At 38.0% G+C, this 20,677-nt stretch overlaps 1 protein-coding gene across 1 annotated transcript in view; it reads left to right on the top strand.

Moving 5' to 3' along the window:
• PLXNA4 (plexin A4) overlaps positions 1 to 20,677 on the top strand; it is a 2,762,645-nt gene that overhangs the window by 2,489,251 nt on the left and 252,717 nt on the right. Inside the window, exon 25 of the mRNA XM_044064236.1 lies at positions 5,728 to 5,887. Coding sequence (XP_043920171.1) covers positions 5,728 to 5,887 — 160 coding nt within the window. The remainder of the gene's footprint in view (positions 1 to 5,727; positions 5,888 to 20,677) is intronic.

The raw sequence follows: 20,677 nt of genomic DNA, 5'->3' as shown, positions 1-20,677 counted from the left end.
TCCTCCCATATTCCAAAGACATGCAGTAGGTGGATTGGACACACTAAATTGGCTGTAGGTGAGAGTGTGTGCAAGAGTCAGTTGTGCGAGTGAATTACAGTGGCAAGGCTAGCCACTTGGATGTGTAAACCTTGGCTCAAGATGATTGTCACAGTGGGAGTGACATCCCAACCCCATGTGTAAAATGGGAAAAGAGGTTGAGGATGGATGGATGAAGAGAAAGAGAGAGAGAGTGTGTGTGTGTGTGTGTGTGTGTGCGTGCATGCATGAGAAATACACACACACACACACACACACACACACACACACACACACACACACACACACAATCCATTTATTTATTTTGTCAGTGATCACAATGAACCAGTTTTGTGCATGGACCAGGTGACTGAAATCATAACAAAGCAGAATGCAAAGAGAAGGAAGACATTAAAATAGGGCCATATACCAGAAATACAACTTAAATCAAATGTCTATTTGTTTGCTTGGCTTTAAAAGGGTGGAAGAGGAAGGAGAGAAAATTGAAAAAGTGAGAAGTTTTATTAGAAGTAGTAGAAGAAGTCTCAGTTTAAATGGTGGAGGGTTTAGATGAAGGGTTTGGCATGGAAGCTTCTGGACTGAGATTGTTTGAGGAGTAATTTTTGCTGTAATCTAAATCTGGAGTAAGTTGAAAAATGTTCTGGGTAAAGGAAAGAGATTCTGAAAGATTTGGTGCTAGAATAGAAAAAAAAACAATACTCAGTACAAAGAACTTTTATTTCAGGGGTGTTTAGGATGTAGTGTGTATGTGTGTCTGGGGGGGGGGGTCAAACAAAGAACAGAAAATATCAACACTGGGATTTGGCAATTGAACTTCTTGAAGGCCATTTGGCCAAGTTTGAAAAACAAACCTATTTGAAGTGATGAACCTACTTTTGTTAATGATTGCACCTATTCTATATTGACTGCCTTGTTAAACAGTTCTTACTGAATAACCTGGACAGGACATGGACTGAAGAATAGAACAGCCAGTGGTCCACCATACATTAAAAATACAAGCTAACGCAAGTCATGCACATTTTTGAGTAACTTCTGATTGAAAATCTGTGCACATTTATCTCCATTTTTATCTCTTGTTGGCCAAACGTCATATTTCATGTAAACAAATTATGCCTTGGTGTCAAAAAGTAGTATAATGATTTCATTCTGAAAGTATGTTCCAGAAATGATTGACGAACTGTGCACAGTCTTATAAAATTTTACAAAGATTTGTGCTGAATTTTTGGATGGCACAGTGGTACAAAAATTAGTGATACCTGTTCTCTGATCTCTCTTCTAGGTAGTAGCAGCTTGCATTCTTCTTATAGGAGTCTGCATGTTCTCCCTGTGTCAACGTGGGCTTTTGCTAGGGTCTATGGTTTCCTCTCACATTGCAAACACATGCAGACAGATGAACTGATGGTCATCTAAACTGCCTATTGGCATGTGTGTTACCACACGTGTGCATATGTATTTTTTGAGATAGACTGATGTCATGGCCAAAATTGGTTTTCTGCTTCATTCTAAGTTCCTCCTTGGGTGGTATCTTGCCCCAATGAGGCCTTGAATAGAATAAATTAGGTATCAAGTAATGAAAGACTGAATTTTGGAACACTTGCCAGTCTCTATTTGCTGCTTTATTAAGTATTGCATATGAACTACGGTGGTGGTGCTGCAGTAGCGTTGTTGTCTCACAGTAAGATGTTGTCCTGTTCGATTCTCAGCTAAAGCGTCTTCTGTGTGGAGACATGCATAAACGGGCTTACCTTCGTTGAAGGTTGTGCATCAGGGCTGGCAACTTAGCACGTAAAAATCGACTGCCAATCATTAGCAGACCGGAGTTCCGCTGTGGCGACCCCTAACTGGGAAAAGCCAAAAGACACAACAACAATAAGCATATGCATGCATATGCACTTTGATGTCAGCTAGTAGTAGAATATTGTTATGTTTTTTTCTATTTGTCTTAGATGGAGTTTTTTTTTTCATTTTAGCAACAGTTATTAGAAGATAGCTCTTATTAGTGATGTTTGCCTAACTCTTGTCTGCCAGTAGAGTATGTCCTGGTCAAAAGCATTAGGGCACAACATTTTTCCTCAGTTAAATGTGAACAAACTCAGCATGCTTTTTTCAGTTAAATGGGAGCATGGCTTTATTTTGTCTTTGTTCTTTAAATAATTAATAGTTACAACAGCATAGCAAATTGCATGAAACCATTGTTTCTGTCTGCTAGCAGCAGGAATCTTAATTAATGATTACAGGGCCAACCCATTCAGTAAGATTTGAACTGTAATTTTCTTTAATCTAAAATATGCTGCATTACATTCATGTTACAGATGTGCAGATTATAAATGCATTTTTGAAATAAGGGAATAAAAATAAGAAAAACATTAAATAGATTTAAATCTAAACTATTGACTTTTATTGATAAAAATATATTGCAAGTCAGAAAATGCTGACCACCTGTTTGCAGGTCACTTTACCTGCAGAGTAACAGAGCTGTAGTCTTATGCTAAGGTTGTCCATAGACACGCTGAGAGGCGTCTCTAGGAATTGGAAGAAAGGCCACTTTCTGTCAGGTTGCCATAACATTAGCCTTAAGAAAAACGTTATCCTTCCTATTCCCTTTCCCAGGATACCAGAAGTGTAAGTCTGCTTACAAATATTAAAGCATTTCATGACATATAAGGCCTTTTCTGACACATATGACATTTATACATATGATCACAAAATGGACACATTGAATGTCAGACTGAGTTATGTTCATTGAGCAAATGAAAATAGAGGTGAGACAGGGGCACTTTTTACTGTTTTGATTAAAGTGTACGAGTTGTTGTGTCTTTCGGCTTTTCTCGGTTAGGGGTCGCCACAGCGGAACTCCAGTCTGCTAATGATTGGCAGTAGATTTTTACGTGTCGAGTTGCCGGCCCTGATGCACAACCTTCAACGAAGGTATGCCCCTTCACGCATGTACGAGTAAGAAATATTATTGTGCATCCCACCTAGTCTCTAGCTGATGCCCTTGTTTTCCAGCACATCAGCATTTGAACTATTCTATGGAGCAGTTTCAGGTAGTTAAATCTCAGTGGCTTTCCATGATGACCTCACTTCAATAGTAATATTCCATGTGGTTCTGTCATTAGTGCCTTCCATTTTAGTTAAGCTAAGTTATTCAATATGAAGATGAAATTCATCTCTCTTCTTCATTAAGCAATTCAATCCACATAGTGTTTACAGACGCAGGCCATTTTTCAATACCAGAAGAGCTTTAATAAGCATATTCAAATGAAGCCATTTCTATTTATTTATATATTTTGATATATATATATATATATATATATATATATATATATATATATATGTGTGTGTGTGTGTGTGTGTGTGTGTGTGTGTGTGTATGTGCCAAGACCACATCCAGGAACTCCTTGAAGCAGAAGCCTGTGAGATCACCCAAGGTGCCCCTAGACTGTGTCTGGAAGGTCTCTGTATCAAGTATAGTGAGGGCTATACATACTACATTGTCCACACATGTCTACACTGCACCTCTGGGGGTCACGCATGGCCACTAACTCCCTTATAATGTCCCTGTCAACTCTAAACCTATCAAGTATTTCCTAATTACCAAAGTTATAATGAGTAATCCTTTGCCTACATTTCTGCCTTCTTGGTGGTGACCACCATTTGGTGCAACTGGTTTTGGCAAAGCTGAAACAATCAATTCTGACCTAGAAATAACAAAGCTCACCCACAAAAGATAGCATTTTCACCAGTTGCAACTCTGATGCTTTTAGCAAGTCTTTCCTTTTTATACAGAGATCTTTGTTTGGCCAATCAGCTGAGATCTCAACCCTATATCTGTGCCAGTGGGGGATCTTAATGGGGATCTGGAGGAAGAGGGAGAAACCAGACCCAGACTGATTGTGATCTCTGTCTACACTTAAGGGAAATTGTACTTTACTGTGTGTGTACTTGTCATCCTCCCATTGCGTATATTCCCCACTGTTGCCAGTGGTGGGGATTGAGGCTCCTTGATTATTGGGCCAGTGCAGAGGTGTCACATAGCCCACCTGTGACAAATCTGGGAAAGCATGAAAAGCTGACTATTAATTTTAGTTGGGGTAAAATAGTCTAAAAACATTTATGTCATTTCTTAATTACCATCTCATTATCTGCTTATTTGCATACTTACATTTGTGGACAGTTTGAATTGGCATAACTGGCCTCGATGAATTGCGGCTTAGCTGCTCTAGTCAGTGCTTGCCACCAATTTCCCTAATACATTTGCACTATTGACTATGAATACAGACCCCATCTTTATTTGGCTGGAAGAGGGTGTGGAGTGTCATTGGAACTGAGGTGCTCTTGCTTTTTGTAATTCTGCAGTTATCGCTGCAATATATTTCCAAAAAATGAATTGCAGTTGGAAATATTGTTAAGTTTGAAATTAATGAGCCTTTAACAATCCTTACCTGAGGCAGTCAACAGTGAGCCCAGTAAAATTAATTTCCTTCCAGTTGTATATACACTGTTTAGTTACAGCTTTAAATGGGATCTATATTATAACAATGAAACACCATCTCTTTGAACATCTAAACATCAACACCTAATGAGAGAAATCCGAAATGCACGAATGGCCACTCCACAAATTTTATCACAAGGAAAAAATTCACTTGGATGACCAACAGGAAAACATACTTGCAAACCACATCCCCTAACTAAATATACCAACCCTGAGATCACTCTACATTGGAGAAAAGGGCAAATTCCCATTATACAACGACAACCCATTAATATTCCAAAACGTGCATGCTGATTGGTCAGCACGCATGTTGAAAATCAGAGTTATAGTAATGGAAAAATATCCGGTCGCCCAGACTTTTTCCATTAGTATAACTGTTTTTTTTACAGCAACGGAGAATGCAAGATCTCAGTTGCTTTTTGCACACTGTCTCGCTAGCGAGACAGCTTTAAAAAAAGTAACGGAGATCTTCCTATCTCCATTGCTTTTTTTAAAGGTGTCTCGCTATATTAAATGGGTTTGTAAAAAGCAACGGAGATCTTGCTTTCGCCATTGCTTCCGCCCACAGCTCTGATGTACTGCATAAGCCTACACATGCGCAGTACATCAGAACTGCCATAGAATACCAAACAGCTGCGGAAGGGCAGCAAGGACGCATTATACAATGCCATTATTTAAGAAAAGTAATAATTTTTTTTCTTAAATAATGTCATTGTCTAATAGCAATAACCCACTTCTTGGTGTGGGTAATGCTGGCTTTACCCACGGTTTTCTTTGTTTGACCACTCGGGCTTCACCCTCGTGATCAAACCACACCAACCGTGGGTAAATCCAGCATTACCCGCACTCAGGCGTGGGTTATTGCTATAATAATGGCCAAGCAAATTTTTTTCCTGTGAAACAATTTGCGGAACTGGACGTTCATGCTTTTCAGATTTCGCTCATTAGCTGTCGATGTTTAGGTGTTCAAAGAGATGGTGTTTTGAGGTAATGATATAGACCCTTTAAATGTAATATTGCTTAGAGTGTAAAAGTCATTGAATGTATGTACGTTTTACTCCATGATGCCCATTTCCTGGACCCAGTTTGTAACATACGGTGAATGAGGAACACATTTTGTCTGCTGGTTTTATATTCTGTAAGCTGTCTTGTTTCATCTGAATGATTTGCCTGTTTTGTTCTATATTCCTTAGATTCTGAATTGTGTGAACCCAGATAATGAAAACAGCTCAGAGATCCCAGTTAAAGTCCTGAATTGTGATACTGTCACTCAAGTCAAGGAGAAGATATTAGATGCCATCTTTAAAAATGTCCCATGCTCCCACAGGTCAAAGGCAGCCGATATGGACTTAGGTAAGTACAGTCAGAGATGAAATCTGCTCGATAAGTAACTGCATATCCAAAAAAAAAAACTTTAATTTAAAAAAAAAAACTGCAAGGAATTTCAAGTTGTACAAATGATCACAAATTACACTTTTAGATCTGTTACTTGGTATATGCTATTCATACAACTATAGAAATAAAAATGTGGACAGACTGTGACACATCAGTTGCATATGATGTTTCATTAATAGATTATGTTGTTAGCACACCTCAGCAGTACCTTGGCACACATACACCTGTTCCTTAATTCCTCTGTTTATCACTGAAGTTGGAGTAGCACTACTAAGCACTTTTTCATATGGAATAAAAATGAATAAATATATTCTAGTAAAAGTTAGAAATCATACTGCCCTATAACTTTCACTCCCATGTGGCCAGGGGCTTTTAGTTATTCTTCTCTGCAATGCTTTAACTACCATCAGACAGAATCCCTCTTCAGTATGAGAACTGAAGAACCCATCTCTCATTCCTGGTTACATATCAACACTGAAGATCATTTGTCAGCTGCCACCTCCTTATATGCTATCTTTTATAGGGTGGTGCAGATATTTGAGCTTTCAGATCTAGAGAGACTTGCTTCTGTCTCCATCTGACAGAAGGCATAAGGATCTGTGGATCAGGTCACTTAGTCACCAACTAAAAACTGAATGGTAACGTACTCTGTTTTAAAATGCATTATTGGCACTTCTTTTAGAAATGTCCTCTATACTGAAGGAAGAACCTTTCTGGTATTTGTATTACTGTCTTTAAAGACATCAGGGAAAACATTTGACATTTTCTTTAGGTGAGATGAGCTTTTAAAATGTTAGCTGGATTGCCAGAGGTGTTAATGGTGGAAATAATCAGCAATTACCAAAATTCACAGGCTTACATATCTGTTTTGCTTATAATCCCATCTTAATTTGGCAGAGAGAGATGATGTATATGCTAGGTACAGTTAGCATTATGACTTCTAAGCCAATAAGTAACAATATTCTTTTCTGTTTCATAAGGAATAGTGATGATGCTTTTCTGAATACAGAAAAAGAGGCAAATAATAGCAAAATATCTGACATGCAGTTTAGGTACACATGATGATACCACTTGATGCTTACTGCTAAAAAAGTTGTACTGTATCCACAATTTACTTTTGTATTTTTCAGTGTAAAGTGAAGGCTCTCCATAATGGCACCTCCATTTGTGGACTAGTATTTAAGGCCTCTGTCAAATGCAAAGCATTCATAGTCTGGATGTATAGCTTCACTATAGATTTAACTCATTCAAGCCTATAGTGCCTTGTTTGCATACTTCTAGTTAACTCTCTTTTTTTGGGGGGGGGTCTGGCTTCTTTAAGTGATTGACTGGTTAATAATAGACAGTATTAGAAAGGGAAAGGATTTAGTAACACATTTACACTAAGATTGTTAATCTAGGATGTCCTGCAGTGCAGAAATGAATCACTGCCACTTTTTATTCATATTTTCATATTTCTGGTCATATTTTCATAACTGAGAGGCCTGCATGCTATTGAGGGGTTTGGTGTGAAATATCATGGTGGGAGTCAGGAACATTAATTGTCATTGTCCATTTATATCACTGTATATTTACTAGAGAGAGTGATAGTTTGTGTTAGCAACTATGAAAATTAACAATATTTCCATATGTACTTAATATTTTCAAACAAGTGGCTTACAAACTAGTACTTTGGCATTAGGTGAAACCTTAAGTCTTGTTAAAGTAAACTGTCTTTGATATTTGCACTGTAAGTTGCACATCTTGAGAGATATTCAGTGTTATTTATATTGCTAAGTACACAATTAAGCATGTGTTTTCATATTTCTCTAAATAACTTAATAAGCACGAATTCAAAGAGCAACTTTTTGCTTTCACAAGAAAGCTTATGTCTGGTTAACCAAAGTCTTCTAGAAATATATATAGTTTGGTTGTGCAGTTTCCAAGATATGACAGTTTGTTAAAGTTTAGCAAAAATTATAATTCTTGGTTTGTATAAATTATTAATATAATATATGTAAAAATACTATGAATACACTGTTATCACTGTAAAGAATACTTCTTGCTATTAACATTGAGATTTGAAGAGTTTTAATAGCTTTTACTGTTCACAAATTATTTACATTTAATTATCTCGTACTTTTAAGTTGTTTTTTCAGAAAATGCTCCTGAATGCAATGATGTGTTTGCATTGGCTGCTAATGGCAGGACACTTGAAACAGCATAGGTGTTAATGAGTTAAAATAAAGGCAATTTTTTTTACATTAAGACACACTACAGCAGTTTGCAATGGTTGCTGTTGTGTCGTTCGGCTTATCCCGGTTAGGGGTCGCCACAGCGGAACTCCGGTCCGCTAATGTTTGATAGTGGATTTTTACGTGCCAAGTTACCAGCCCTGATGCACAACCTTCAACGAAGGCAAGCCCATTCATGCATGCCTCCACACAGAAGACACTCTAGCTGAGAATCGAACAGGACAACGTCTTGCTGTGAGGCGACAACGCTACCGCAGCACCACTACCACGGGTCCAGGTGTGGAATATGGGCATTCTGTACAAGTGTGGGTGTAGAATGGGCAGTCTGCATAGGTGCGGGTATAGAATGAGCAGTCTGCACAGGTGCGGGTGTAAATGGGCAGTCTGCATAGGTGTGGGTATGGAATGGGCAGTCTGCACAGGTGCAAGTGTGGAATGGGCAGTCTGCAAAGGTGTGGGTGTGGAATGGGCAGTCTGCACAGGTGCAAGTATGGAATGGGCAGTCTTCAAAGGTACAGGTATGGAATGGGCAGTCTGCACAAGTGCTGGTATGGAATGGTTAGTCTGTTTAGGTGTGAGTGTGAAATAGGCAGTTTACATAGGTGCAGGTGTAGAATGGCCAGTCTGCATAGGTGCAGGTTTGGAATGGGCTGTCTGCACAGGTATGGGTATAGAATGGGCAGTCTGCATAGGTACAGGTATGGAATGGACAGCCTGCTTAAGTGTGTGTGTGTGGAATGGGCAGTCTGCATAGCTGCAGGTGTGTAATGGGCCATCTGCACAGGTATGGATGTAGAATGGGCAGTCTGCATAGGTACAGATATGAAATTGGCAGTCTGCATAGGTGTGGGTGTGGAATGTGCAGTCTGCATAGGTGCAGGTATATAATGGACAGTATGCAGAGGGTGGAATGACCAGTCCTTAATTAAGCTGCTGAAGTCTTCAGAAGACAAGTAAAGCATAGCTACAAATGACTTTCCTCTCTCCTCTATTTGAGACCCATTCATTTTGTATTATCCCACAAGAATTAGTTAAAAAGAACAATTATTACAAACTAAAAACAAAGTTCACTGTAAATCTCAGTGTGAGCCATTTCATAACTGTGTCTTATTATTTGCTTAATAGATGACCATGGTTTTCTTAGTAACATACAGGACAAAAGAGACTACTGAATTGTAAGCTGAAATGGCAACTTGCAATCAGTGTGATAACATGGGTGGAAGGAGTTTTTTTTTTCTTTTTCATATTTTTACTTTTGTGGCTGGTGACAATAAGTACAGAGAGAGGGGGGGGATAGTTCATTTGTTTTTTATTTAAACTTCTTATTTAAACTTTTTAGTATTATTTATAATTCAAATATTTAATCAAGAATGTAATTGACAGTAAACAGCTTAACTATAAATAATTTAAACTACTTTCCCTCATGAGTAGTATTAATCAAATATACATATCTGATATAATTTTGTACAAGTTCCGTTTGGATACATTTATGTTAAATTATGTGAAATAATTACAAATAAACTTTTTCCTTAAAAAAATCACTGCATAAAGTAAACTTACTTCAGTAATTTCATAATAACACATAAACAAGCCATTTCAAAGTGAACAGTAATTACTTTCAACTTGCATCACACCAGGGATGGCTCTTGCTTTTGCACATCCTGGTGTGTTTTAATCTATAAAGTTGCCAAAATAAATACAGTTTCTGTTATCTGAGTGTTTCTCTTTACCCTTGTTACTGGCACTTCCACATTTGTTTATGGAGAATTTTGATTCCTTATCATTTTAATTTTATTTATGAGTTGGTCATCATCCCATGTTCCTGCATATGTTGCTGTGTATGCTATAGTGTTTCAGAAGACATGTTTAGCCTTCCCTTCCACCACTATGGCCAAAATCTCAATTAATCATTCCTTCTTTCCTTCATCTTTGAAGTCTACTCTACAACCAAACAACCTATTCATTTGTATTTGCTGTTTGGTTGCTAGAAAACAGAACACTGTTACCATGGCTACTGTAGGATGCTATGCACAGAGCAGGAGGCTCACAGAGAACATAATGTGCAGCTTGATCAGTCTAGTACCTTGGGATCTTAAGGAGGAGCCAGGCATTACAGCAAGGAATGAGAAATATAGTCAGCATATTCACAGGCAACAGCAAACTAAAACAGATGACTGCAATGAGGATTCAAGCCTAAAAACATATTTCAAGACACTAGAAGCTTGATCTGACAGATGGCCACTAGGGTTGAGTACACAAGCACACATAGAAACTGCTTCCTTTACAAAAATGAAGATATAAACTGGTACATTGTTCTGGGGGTTATGTTTTTACCAAGATAACCCAGGAGGATGGCCTAAAAGTATTAATTTCTGTGGTAACTGGGTACCAGGAACAAAGCTACAAGGCAAGAGGCAAGGCTAATAAACAAATACTGGCAAGTATTGTTGGCATATTGAATTGTAATGAAATTAAGATGATTTTACCACTGAGCAAGCCACTAAAGAGTCCACTTTTAGGGTACTGTCTCCATACTCAGGCTCTTGATTCAAGCTGAAGGGCTACAGAGGCAGGCCATCGGGGAGAATTAAAGGTTTAGAGAGAATGGCAGTCAAAGGGAGGTTTGGAAGTCAAGAGCTGTTTTTTACAAGAAAGTAGAAAAAGATGCGATATGCAATCTGGGTACACATAGGTTCACAAGTAACTACTAGGCTAGGTGCCTTTGTAGGCCATTTTAAGCCTAACCAGTTTCACATTATGTGCTCAAATTAACCTACACTATTTGGTTATAGATTGCCCTTATCCATCCCATGGTCGATAATTGTATATTACCCCTAATGAGCGTAAATGGGATCATAACGTAGATAATTAGATGGGGGCTCATGCATGGTTTAAAGTATTTAGGAGCTGCCTCTGTTCATTGAGAGTACGGGGCAGATCTGGGGTAAATTTTCTGTTTTCCATCCAAAGATATATGTTGCTCTAGAATACGGGAAGGGATGCAACTTGGTTTTATGTGTATGGGGAATCTGTTTGTGGTCATAAATGGGACTCGTGAAATGACTACAACTGAAAGAGGTAAGTTTTGCCTAGTATTAGGAAAGAAGTTAATAAGTGTGTAAAATAGACTTTCAGACATTCAAAATTAAACAAATAAAAGAAAGACATGTCTCTGTAGCTTGCTGGCAGCAAAATCCTGCAAACTGGGCAAACCAAATTCTATTTTTTTTTTGTTTGTTGTTTGCTTTATAACTACTGAGTACTTTTGTACCTTATCTTGCATGAGTAAGTAGGGCTTTAAAAACTAGTCATTTATTAGTGAAGTGATTTCTTAAAGGGACAGTCACCGAGATTTTTTTTTTTTTGTTTTGATTCTGGTGTATATTTACATTTTCATTCTGGATTTCTGAACATCCCTTCTTTGGCTGCAGACTTTGGAGGAGGGGAGCTTACAGGAAATGTCAGTGGTCTTAGTCAAATTCCATCTCAAATTGCAGTTGTACTCACAACAACTCTCACTGAGTCATTCATTAGTTTTACCTGTGCTTTTTATCCACAGAGAAAAGTAGTCTTTCAGGAATTTTGTAACCTCACTTGCTACCACCTTGCAGGAAAGCATATGAACAATGCAAATCTAAAACATTATTAAACAGAGTTCTCTGTTCATTGTATTTCATATTTTATTCACATTTTATTTTGTGTGGATTTCTGAATGCTAGCTAAGTGCTACGATGTTATGCATGACTGCCACTTGCTCTGTATTAAGCATCAGAATGATGCAAGTGTTGAACAGTAGTAGAAGCAGTCGTCATTTTCATGTTTTGCTTTTTTTTATCTCTAAATACATGCTAAGTGTAATGGTTTTCTGACCAAGCTGCAAAAAAAAAAAAAAAAAACTTGAGTGTGATGCAAGCAATAGAATCACTTTAAGCAATAATGTTCATAACTTATTGTCACAATGGAGACTGTACAGTACTGTAACCTGTGATAGTTTTACATACTAATGCTGAGATTGCCTTACTATGGAGTAAGGGGAATATGTCAATAGAATGCCAAAATGAAAATGTGAACAATTGCACATGATTCTTACTGTGTTACATTTGTTTGTTGCTTTCTTAAGTGTAAATATTTTTTTTTTACTGTTGCTTTTCTCAAGTGTTAATATCTTTTGTATGTAATAATTACTTGTTGTATTTTTTATTAATCCTTTATTTACCATGTAACAATATTTTTTACATTTTATATCTGTTTGGAGCTTTTCTCCCCGGGCCTCTACTGAAAATGGAAATATATCCAGCTAGACTAGCCTGGTTAACAAATGTAAAATAAATAAAAATAAAATGCCAATATTTAGTATGAATTCACTAAAATGCACTCTTTTGACTGTACTGCTCACAGTTACACTATGCAGCATAAATAAAGGGCTGCATAGTTAAGATAAGCTTTTTCACAAGTTCATAAAAAGTTAACACAGAGTCTTGCCTAACCACCCCCACTAATTACAAACACACACAAAAATGTAATTACCCTATTGTTTACCAGTGATCAGGAGCTGAAACATTTGACAGGAATTGAATATTGTTAATTGTGTTCCCAGAGGGAGTGAAAACAGGGCTGCATAAAGTAAACTGAAACCAGGAGTAGGGCTGATGATGACGTGGTAAGTGGGTGGTGACAACTGGGAGGTATCATGGCAAGCTTCTTTTGGTCAGAATTTTAGACTCTGGGACTGTCCCTTTAAGGTACAACATGTAATGTAAGAATAAGTGGTCATATTTCTATTCTCTCACTGAATAGATGATAGTCAGTGCTTCATTTATTGAGTCCCTTCAATCATGGTAGTTCTAGCTGCAGCATGAAGGATACACACTAAGGAGAGAACACGATTTGGTTTGTATGCACTATTGCCAATTGCATGAATTACAAGTCACAAATATCTAGGTAGGTATAGCTGTTTTAAAAGCTATTTCATTCTATGTAATATCGGTTTTTGTGGTAAAGATGTAATGCAGTGGACTTTTGAAGGATTAGGTGTGGGGCACAGGGAAGTTATTATCTGACAATGTGTTTTTTTTTTTTTGAATTGCAGGTATAGTTGGAGCATTTCAAGATTTATACAGCAATGCAACAGATGCAAAGTCAAAATGTGCTGATTTGCATGGTATTTGCCCTTTATATTCAGCCTTGTAAACTTTATATTTAAGTAAAAAAGAGGGTGGGGGTGGAATGCAGCACCACAAATGGATGAGTGGTGCAGTAGTGTTCTAGCTCCCGCAAAACTCCTTAGTTCATGTTTTGCTGACACAGATGCTTCTGTAGAGTCTATGGTGATCTGTCTTTAGAGATACAGTGTTATGTCTCCAAAGTTTCATCTCAGATCCCTCCAACCAGCCTAATGTATGTTTCTTCACTGACAGTATATTAAATTATGGCCCAGGTGGTAGTAGATTATTTATCTCTTTTTGTAGAGCTGGTACACTAAGTTGTCGTCTGTTTAGCAAACCCTGTAAATTTTGAAGATTCATGCACAATTACATTTTTCTCAGTAAGACTTTTTCATTTTGGATAAGTAGTTCATGTCTCTCAGCAGGCTGTAAGCTATTAGCAAAATTGGTCATGAGTTTGACTCCATATCTTCACTTGCAAACGCTTAGTCTGAGAAAGTCACTTTACTAGACAGACCATTACACCGGGGTTTGTCCTACACAGGAACACTTGTCTCATGGTATTAATATTGTAAATGTGAATACAGTAAATTATCATATATTAATAGTGGCATTAGCATTGTAAATGTGAATACAATACATTATTATATATTAATATCAGGGCCGCATGGTGTAGAAGTAGGCTATTGTTAAGTTACTTGCATTGAACTGAGAATCTCAGGCGAAACCCAGTCTGTTTCAACAAATAGAGAATGCAGTATCTCAAAAATAAATCCCACAACACTAAACTAAGTTTTGCAGAGAGGAACCCCTTCTGCACCTCTAACCACCTGATTTACTTATAGTAACCTGATAGTCACACACCAGTGTGAAAAAGGTGAAACTCTCCATTATGGTGGACAGCAATTACAAACAAACAGCAAATTTGTTCTTCCTAATTAAACATAATAAAACAAAGGGACATTTCAAGACCAAATATCACAACCCCACACACGAGCAGCAATTTTGCATAAACAAGCATTCCTGCTGGAAGTAAAAAGTTATACTCTGATCCCTTTCTGTCTAATAAAATAAAACCACTTAAAAACAAACCCCACCTTCACTAAAAATATTCACAAAACTTGATAGCATATTTGTTCAACTAGCAACCCTACTTTTAAAACAAAATGAAAAAAGAGAACTAAGAACTCTTTAAAAGCAATTCAGTTGAAAGAGTTCCTTGAAACCCTATATATAAACATACAAAACAATCTTTCCCTACAACTTGATAAAATATGTTCAAACAAGTGCTATGTAAATACAAACACCTTGACAAAGTGTAGGAAAACTATGCAAATAATGTACTCTGGGTTGCAAATTGTCTGCAAAAATTAGCTGGGACTGAGGTTTGATGTCTGGAATCCCAGCTTTCAGTATAATGATGTCTTTGCATAGCAGGTGTGGAGATATGGTAACCGAACTGTTGCATTGTACTAATGGCTGCTATCTACAGGAAATGGTTAAGCTGCTGTTTCTGCTGAAATAAACACCTGCTTACATGACAGTATTGGCTTACTGTGTAATTCCTGTTATGCTCAGCTGGATATGGGATGTGGTAAGCCCAAAAAATACACATGGCAGCAGGCAGTTTATTTTCATCTTATTTTTCACTCTAAATTACTATCACAGCTTCTTGTTTAAATTCAAAAAGCTGTGAGGCACGTGTGTATGAAATACAAACATAGGAGCGTGAGGAGTAGGAACATGTTATTTCCTGATATGCAATGGCTATAGTAGTTTTTAAATGCACTAGAAGACAGGTTTAAGCATTTTACTGTTATAGTGACTAGTTTAAAGCATTTTGAATGTGACAGAACATGAAACAGTGCACATAGAATCAAAACAGAGCTGTATCTTATGTGCGTGTGTGTATGTGTGTGTGGGTGGGTAGATACAGTTCTAAGATTTCAGGACAACCATAGCCCAGACTTCCATGCTGTGATTAAAATTATTAACTTTCATTCAGTCCAGCAAGCAACTGATAAGTTAGACAAAAGGAGAATATTTGTAGAGTAAATTTCAAAAAGTAGCACAGGTGGTCCCAAAAAAGAATGTCATGGAGACAACAGAGCAATCTCCATCTACTACTGCAGAGAATTCTGCAATTATTTAACATTATCGCAAATCATAGATGAAGACCTCTCACCAGAATTCTGAATCATTGTATGTTTACATTTGAGATGAATTTTACTACCTTGCTAGTTTAAAACATTGCTATTCTACCAGCTGTATGCAGGAATGCTAGAACAGTATGATTGCTGAAGGTCACACAATTGGCATTTGGCTTAAGCTGGAACTGCCCTCTGGTATCCTGATTTGATAGCTAGTGGGTTAATTATAAAAACATGGCCTCTGTGGTTTGATCTAATTCTAAAATTGTCCTGTAGAACAATGCCTATCAAAACATTGTTTTGCATGGTGGGAAAGAGAATCCCTGAAATAAGCACATCTGCCTGTGGCCTTAATGGCTTTGTAGCAGTTGTTCTGACTAGCTCAGAGCTGTAATTGCACATATGATGGCCATAAACATTTCTAATTTACAGTCCACATAGCCATCAGCAGCCTCAAACCTCCCAAAGGAAAAAATCAAGCTGTTACTGATTCTACTTCTATGTTCAGTACATCATCTCTCCCAACAGGAACAAAAATAGATTAAGACATGTTAAAAATGAGAAATAATGACTAGACTTTCTGAATGGCTGGATATTCTGAACTCTTAAGTCATTCCTTGTGGCCTTAAAGCATTGCTATGGAATTTCAGATGCATTACTTAATTAGTACACTATCCTAGCAAATGCCTATAGCTCCATCGTGATGGTGATCATTATTTATTTCTAGGTTTGATGTTGACACTTTAAATAAATTGAAGTGAGTGGTCACTATACTAATAGATGCTATTAGTACCTTCAGTTTCTGGTAGCAAGAAACTTTTTGTTTTGTTTTGTTTTTTTCTTACCTTCTGCCAGATGGCTGCTTCATTCAGCTGGTCCATTCATTCCATCAAGTTTGGGAACAGCCAGGCATTCCTTGGAGAGGCCAAAGTCCTACGTGAAAATGTTTCCAGCCAGAGACCTTTATTAGTTTATTTATAACCACTATGGTGGTGCTGCGGTAGCGTTGTCGCCTCACAGTAAGACGTCCTGTTCGATTCTCAGCTAAAGCGTCTTCTATGTGGAGACATGCATGAATGGGCATACCTTCGTTAAAGGTTGTGCATCAGGGCCGGCAACTCGGCATGTAAAAATCTACTGCCAATCATTAGCGGACCAGAGTTCCGCTGTGGCGACCCCTAACCGGGTAACCGGGAACAGCCGAAAGACAACAATAACAATAACCACTATGGCAGGAGTCAGGTGATAGGAAGTAGATTAGAATTTAGGGCCAGAGGAATTCCTTTCTGTATTGTGTATTTTGTGTGTGTGTGTGTGTGTGTGTGTGTGTGTGTGTGTGTGTGTGTGTGTGAGTTTGTGTGTGTGTAGGCATGTAATGGAATGAGGGAATGTGACTATCCTGCCTCTGCTGTGACAGTTCCCCATCATGATTCCTGCTCATATACATATCCAGTGGCCGATATCCCATGCTGTATTACCATAACAACAGGCAACAGCCTACCACTACATCATATACCCCTCCACTCCCATTGAAGAGAGATGAGCAGACATTTGTCTCTTCATTCCTGTCCCCCTCCATTCCAGCTCCAGCAGGTACTAATCAAATTCGGGTCACCTGGGTCTGACGCAGACTTCTGATGTCTGTTTGGGTTTTCTCTCCAGATATTTCATTTTCCCCTCATGTCCCAAAAACATGCTAGTAAATTGGCTTCTCAGAATTCCTCATAAGGAGTCTCCAACTCATTCAAGTGGGAGTACCACCTGACAACTAGTAAATTCAGCAAAGGACAACAATATCTTCAATAAAAAAAAGTAGTCAGTGCAGCTAGGACTATAGTAGAATACCTTCCCTCACACAGAATTATACTGGATTGAGGGTTGCTTGAAGCCCAACAGTCATGAGTCTAAGATCCATGAGTGACCTGGATCATGGCTGAAGAGGATCTTTTATGGACCTTTTCACTTTCTTTATGTCCTGTTTCAGATTTAGAGTACAAAAAGTTAACAAAACCTAAAATTGTGCTAATAGCCGTGTACAAAACTGACATGAGTGCTGCCTTTTTCAAACATCATGATTAGCACTACCTGACAAAACACAACTTCAGCTCCAGAATTATAGCAATGTTGTAAAGGGCTATGCCAAGCATTATTCTGCTGTTGCCATACCACAGAGCAAGTGACATTTTGTTGGTTGGGACTGTGGTGAATCCCCCTGCAAGATGTTAGGCACAGCAAGATGAGTCTAATATCAAATATTCTATTTTTTTTAATGTACTGCATATAAATATGTTTGTAATTTTACCAAAATTATGTCTAGCATTCATTTGATATGAGGTACATTGTAGGTTCTAGTCTATTACAGTAAACAATCAGTTAATCGGTATCCATTAGGGGACTGGTAAATGCTGGATAACTGTAGTTTCTGGTTGCTTGAGAGTTACTATTAAAAATAGGCCTGTATAATACTGTACCCTATACTATTTGTTTTGTTTAACTCATTCTCAGGTTGGGGAGAAAGGGAATTTATTCCTATCTCCCTTTTTAAAACTGTAAAAGCTTAAGTTATATTTTTGCAGGGGGGAAGGCAGAAAGTGCAACAGATGAAAATTGTACTGTACTTCTTCAATAAGTTTTTGCCAGTTGCTTGAGAGTGTCGGTTGCTTGAGCTCTGGTTAACTGAGAGTTTCCTGTATTAATGATATTTCCCTAGGTCTGTGTTCTAGTTTCAGGTAACATTCAATTTAATTTAGAAAATGGGTTTGTAGAATTAGCAGCCATTGCTTGATAGACGCTCAGTATTACACAGGGTGAAATGATGTACAGGGAAGCCCAGTGAAGAAGTATGCCTATTTCAGCACAAAATCCATGTATTGAAACTGAAATCCTTTCCTGTAGCCACCACTCTCTTTCTTTATATTCACTAATTACAAGGGAAAGTAAAGAACAACAACAAAAAGGCAACTACTGCAAGTAACTGCAGCAGCAGCAATTGCGTGCCTGAGCCTGCACGTCTGTGTGTGTGTGTGTGTGTGTGTGTGTGTGTGTGTGTGTGTGTGTGTGTGTGTGTGCATACTGCCTACATCTAACAGCAACCAACCAAAATTAATTTATAATGCCTACCTTTTATGTACCAGACAACAGCTAACTAAACTACATTGTGATGCTTTCTTTTAAGCATTAATTCATTCATTTGCTCGCAATCAAATAGAGATTTTCACAGTCAACAAGGTGGCTACGTGTGTGTGTGTGTGTGTGTGTGTGTGTGTGCGTGCATGTGCGTGCATACACACACACATTACTAAATACATAACTTATACTTTTTGATACAAAATTCCAATTATACACACCACTCCAGCTTTGAAATATTGTGAGACAAACTATGTTATATCAAAAATGTAAAATACCTGTGTATCTATGTCTATATAAATATCTCTGTCTATCTGCATTCATGTGTACATACATACATACACAACTACACACAAATAATAAAGCAAATACATAAGTTCACAGGGATCCAATTTTGTATGTGCAGTAATGCCTTTCATGGGGACGGCCATGGTGGTGCAATGGTTAGCATTGTCGCCTCACAGCAAGAGGTTCTCCGGTTCAATCCTTAGCTGGGGTGCCTTCTGTGCAGAGTCTGCATGTCCTCCCTGTGGTTGTGTGGGTTTCCTCCGGGTGCTCTGGTTTCCTCCCACATCCCAAAGACATGCAGTAGGTGGATTGGACACTCTAAATTGGCCCTAGGTGTGTGTGTGTGTGTGTGTGTGTGTGTGTGTGTGTGTGTGTGTGTGTGTGTGTGTGTGTGTGTGTGTGTGTGTGTGTGCCTTCTGTGGAAGGTTGGGTGCCGGGCTGGCAGCTTGACACTGTACAATTCCACTGCCAATCATGAGCAGACAGGTGATCCGCTGTGGTGACCCCTAACCAGGAAAAGCCGAAAGAAGAAGTAATGTCTTTCATGACTCCCTGTGGTGTCAAGCCTCAAAATATCCATTGCCCTTATTTCCTTTCTGTCATTTTGCTTAATCTACTTTTATTTGGCATGCTATACTACAGTGTTTTATGCAAAGGCCCTCAAATAAGATATCTCTAAGATACCTTGGATTGTGGTGATCTACAAGATAAAGCATTTAGCACAATTCTAAGTTCACACATTTATGGGGAAGCTGCTCTTAAGGTAGATGCATGACTTTGTGGACATGTTATTATGGAATGTTATAGTTGTCTTAAAGCAGCTGCTTTACAGTGTTTTCACTCTGGGGAGGAGTGTGAGAAGATCTGCTTATACTTTAGAAGCCTTGCTGGTGTATCCTAGGCTGTCACATATAAGATCCAAGGTTTGATTGCCTCATTTCCTAATGCAAAGGCAGAAGGATGTGCCAGTAGTCAGTTAGAATAGACAATTACATCTATGAGTTAGTTTCAGTAGTCCAGGAGTTGATTCTGTCAGACATCCTTGACTTATGTGTAACTCTAGGCATGTTGTTTCACCATCTAGTGACCTCATACTGCTACTGAAAAAAAAGATGCTTGTCCGTTACACTTACCAATTAATTTATATGAGAGAGAGAGAGGCACAGAGATTTATTGATGTACACACACACAGATACATGTGTATGTGTGTGTGTGTGTGTGTGTGTGTGTGTGTGTGTGTGTGTGTGTATATATATATAGATATCTATATATGTCTATATATATATATATATATATATATATATATATATATATATATATATATATATATGGGTCTACCTCGACCCAATGAAATTACGTTTCAGTGAAATGTAATTAGTTGAGCTCTATTTCGCGAAAGTGCACTTTGGCGAAAAGGCACCTAAGCGAACAGCAACAGGGGCTGTTGCTTAAATTGCAGCACAGTAGGGATAAGGGAATATTCCCTTTTCACCACTGTAGTGCGATCTCAGAGTGAGAATATAAAAGTAGCTGGGGCATGGAGGGTAAATATGGTTAGTGTTGTGTTTTCTTTAGTTTGTTTGTTTTTTTTTTTGTTTTGTTTCCATTTAATTTGTTTTTCACGAAAGTGCATTTCAGCAAAAGTGCACTTTTACGAAAAACAGCTCGCCTTATTACATTTCATTGAAACATAATTTTGATGGGTCAAACGGTTTACAATCAATACCTTGAAGTGCCTTCAGTCGAATGGAAATGTGGCTGTTGGATTAAATGTTCTATTCAATG

The sequence above is a fragment of the Protopterus annectens genome, chromosome 2.part2 (genome assembly GCF_019279795.1).
Source record: "Protopterus annectens isolate FY-2018-M chromosome 2.part2, PAN1.0, whole genome shotgun sequence".
In the NCBI taxonomy this organism is placed as follows: domain Eukaryota; kingdom Metazoa; phylum Chordata; order Ceratodontiformes; family Protopteridae; genus Protopterus; species Protopterus annectens.
The sequence above is the reverse complement of the archived record's forward strand: the minus strand, read 5'-3'. Positions and strand labels throughout refer to the sequence as shown.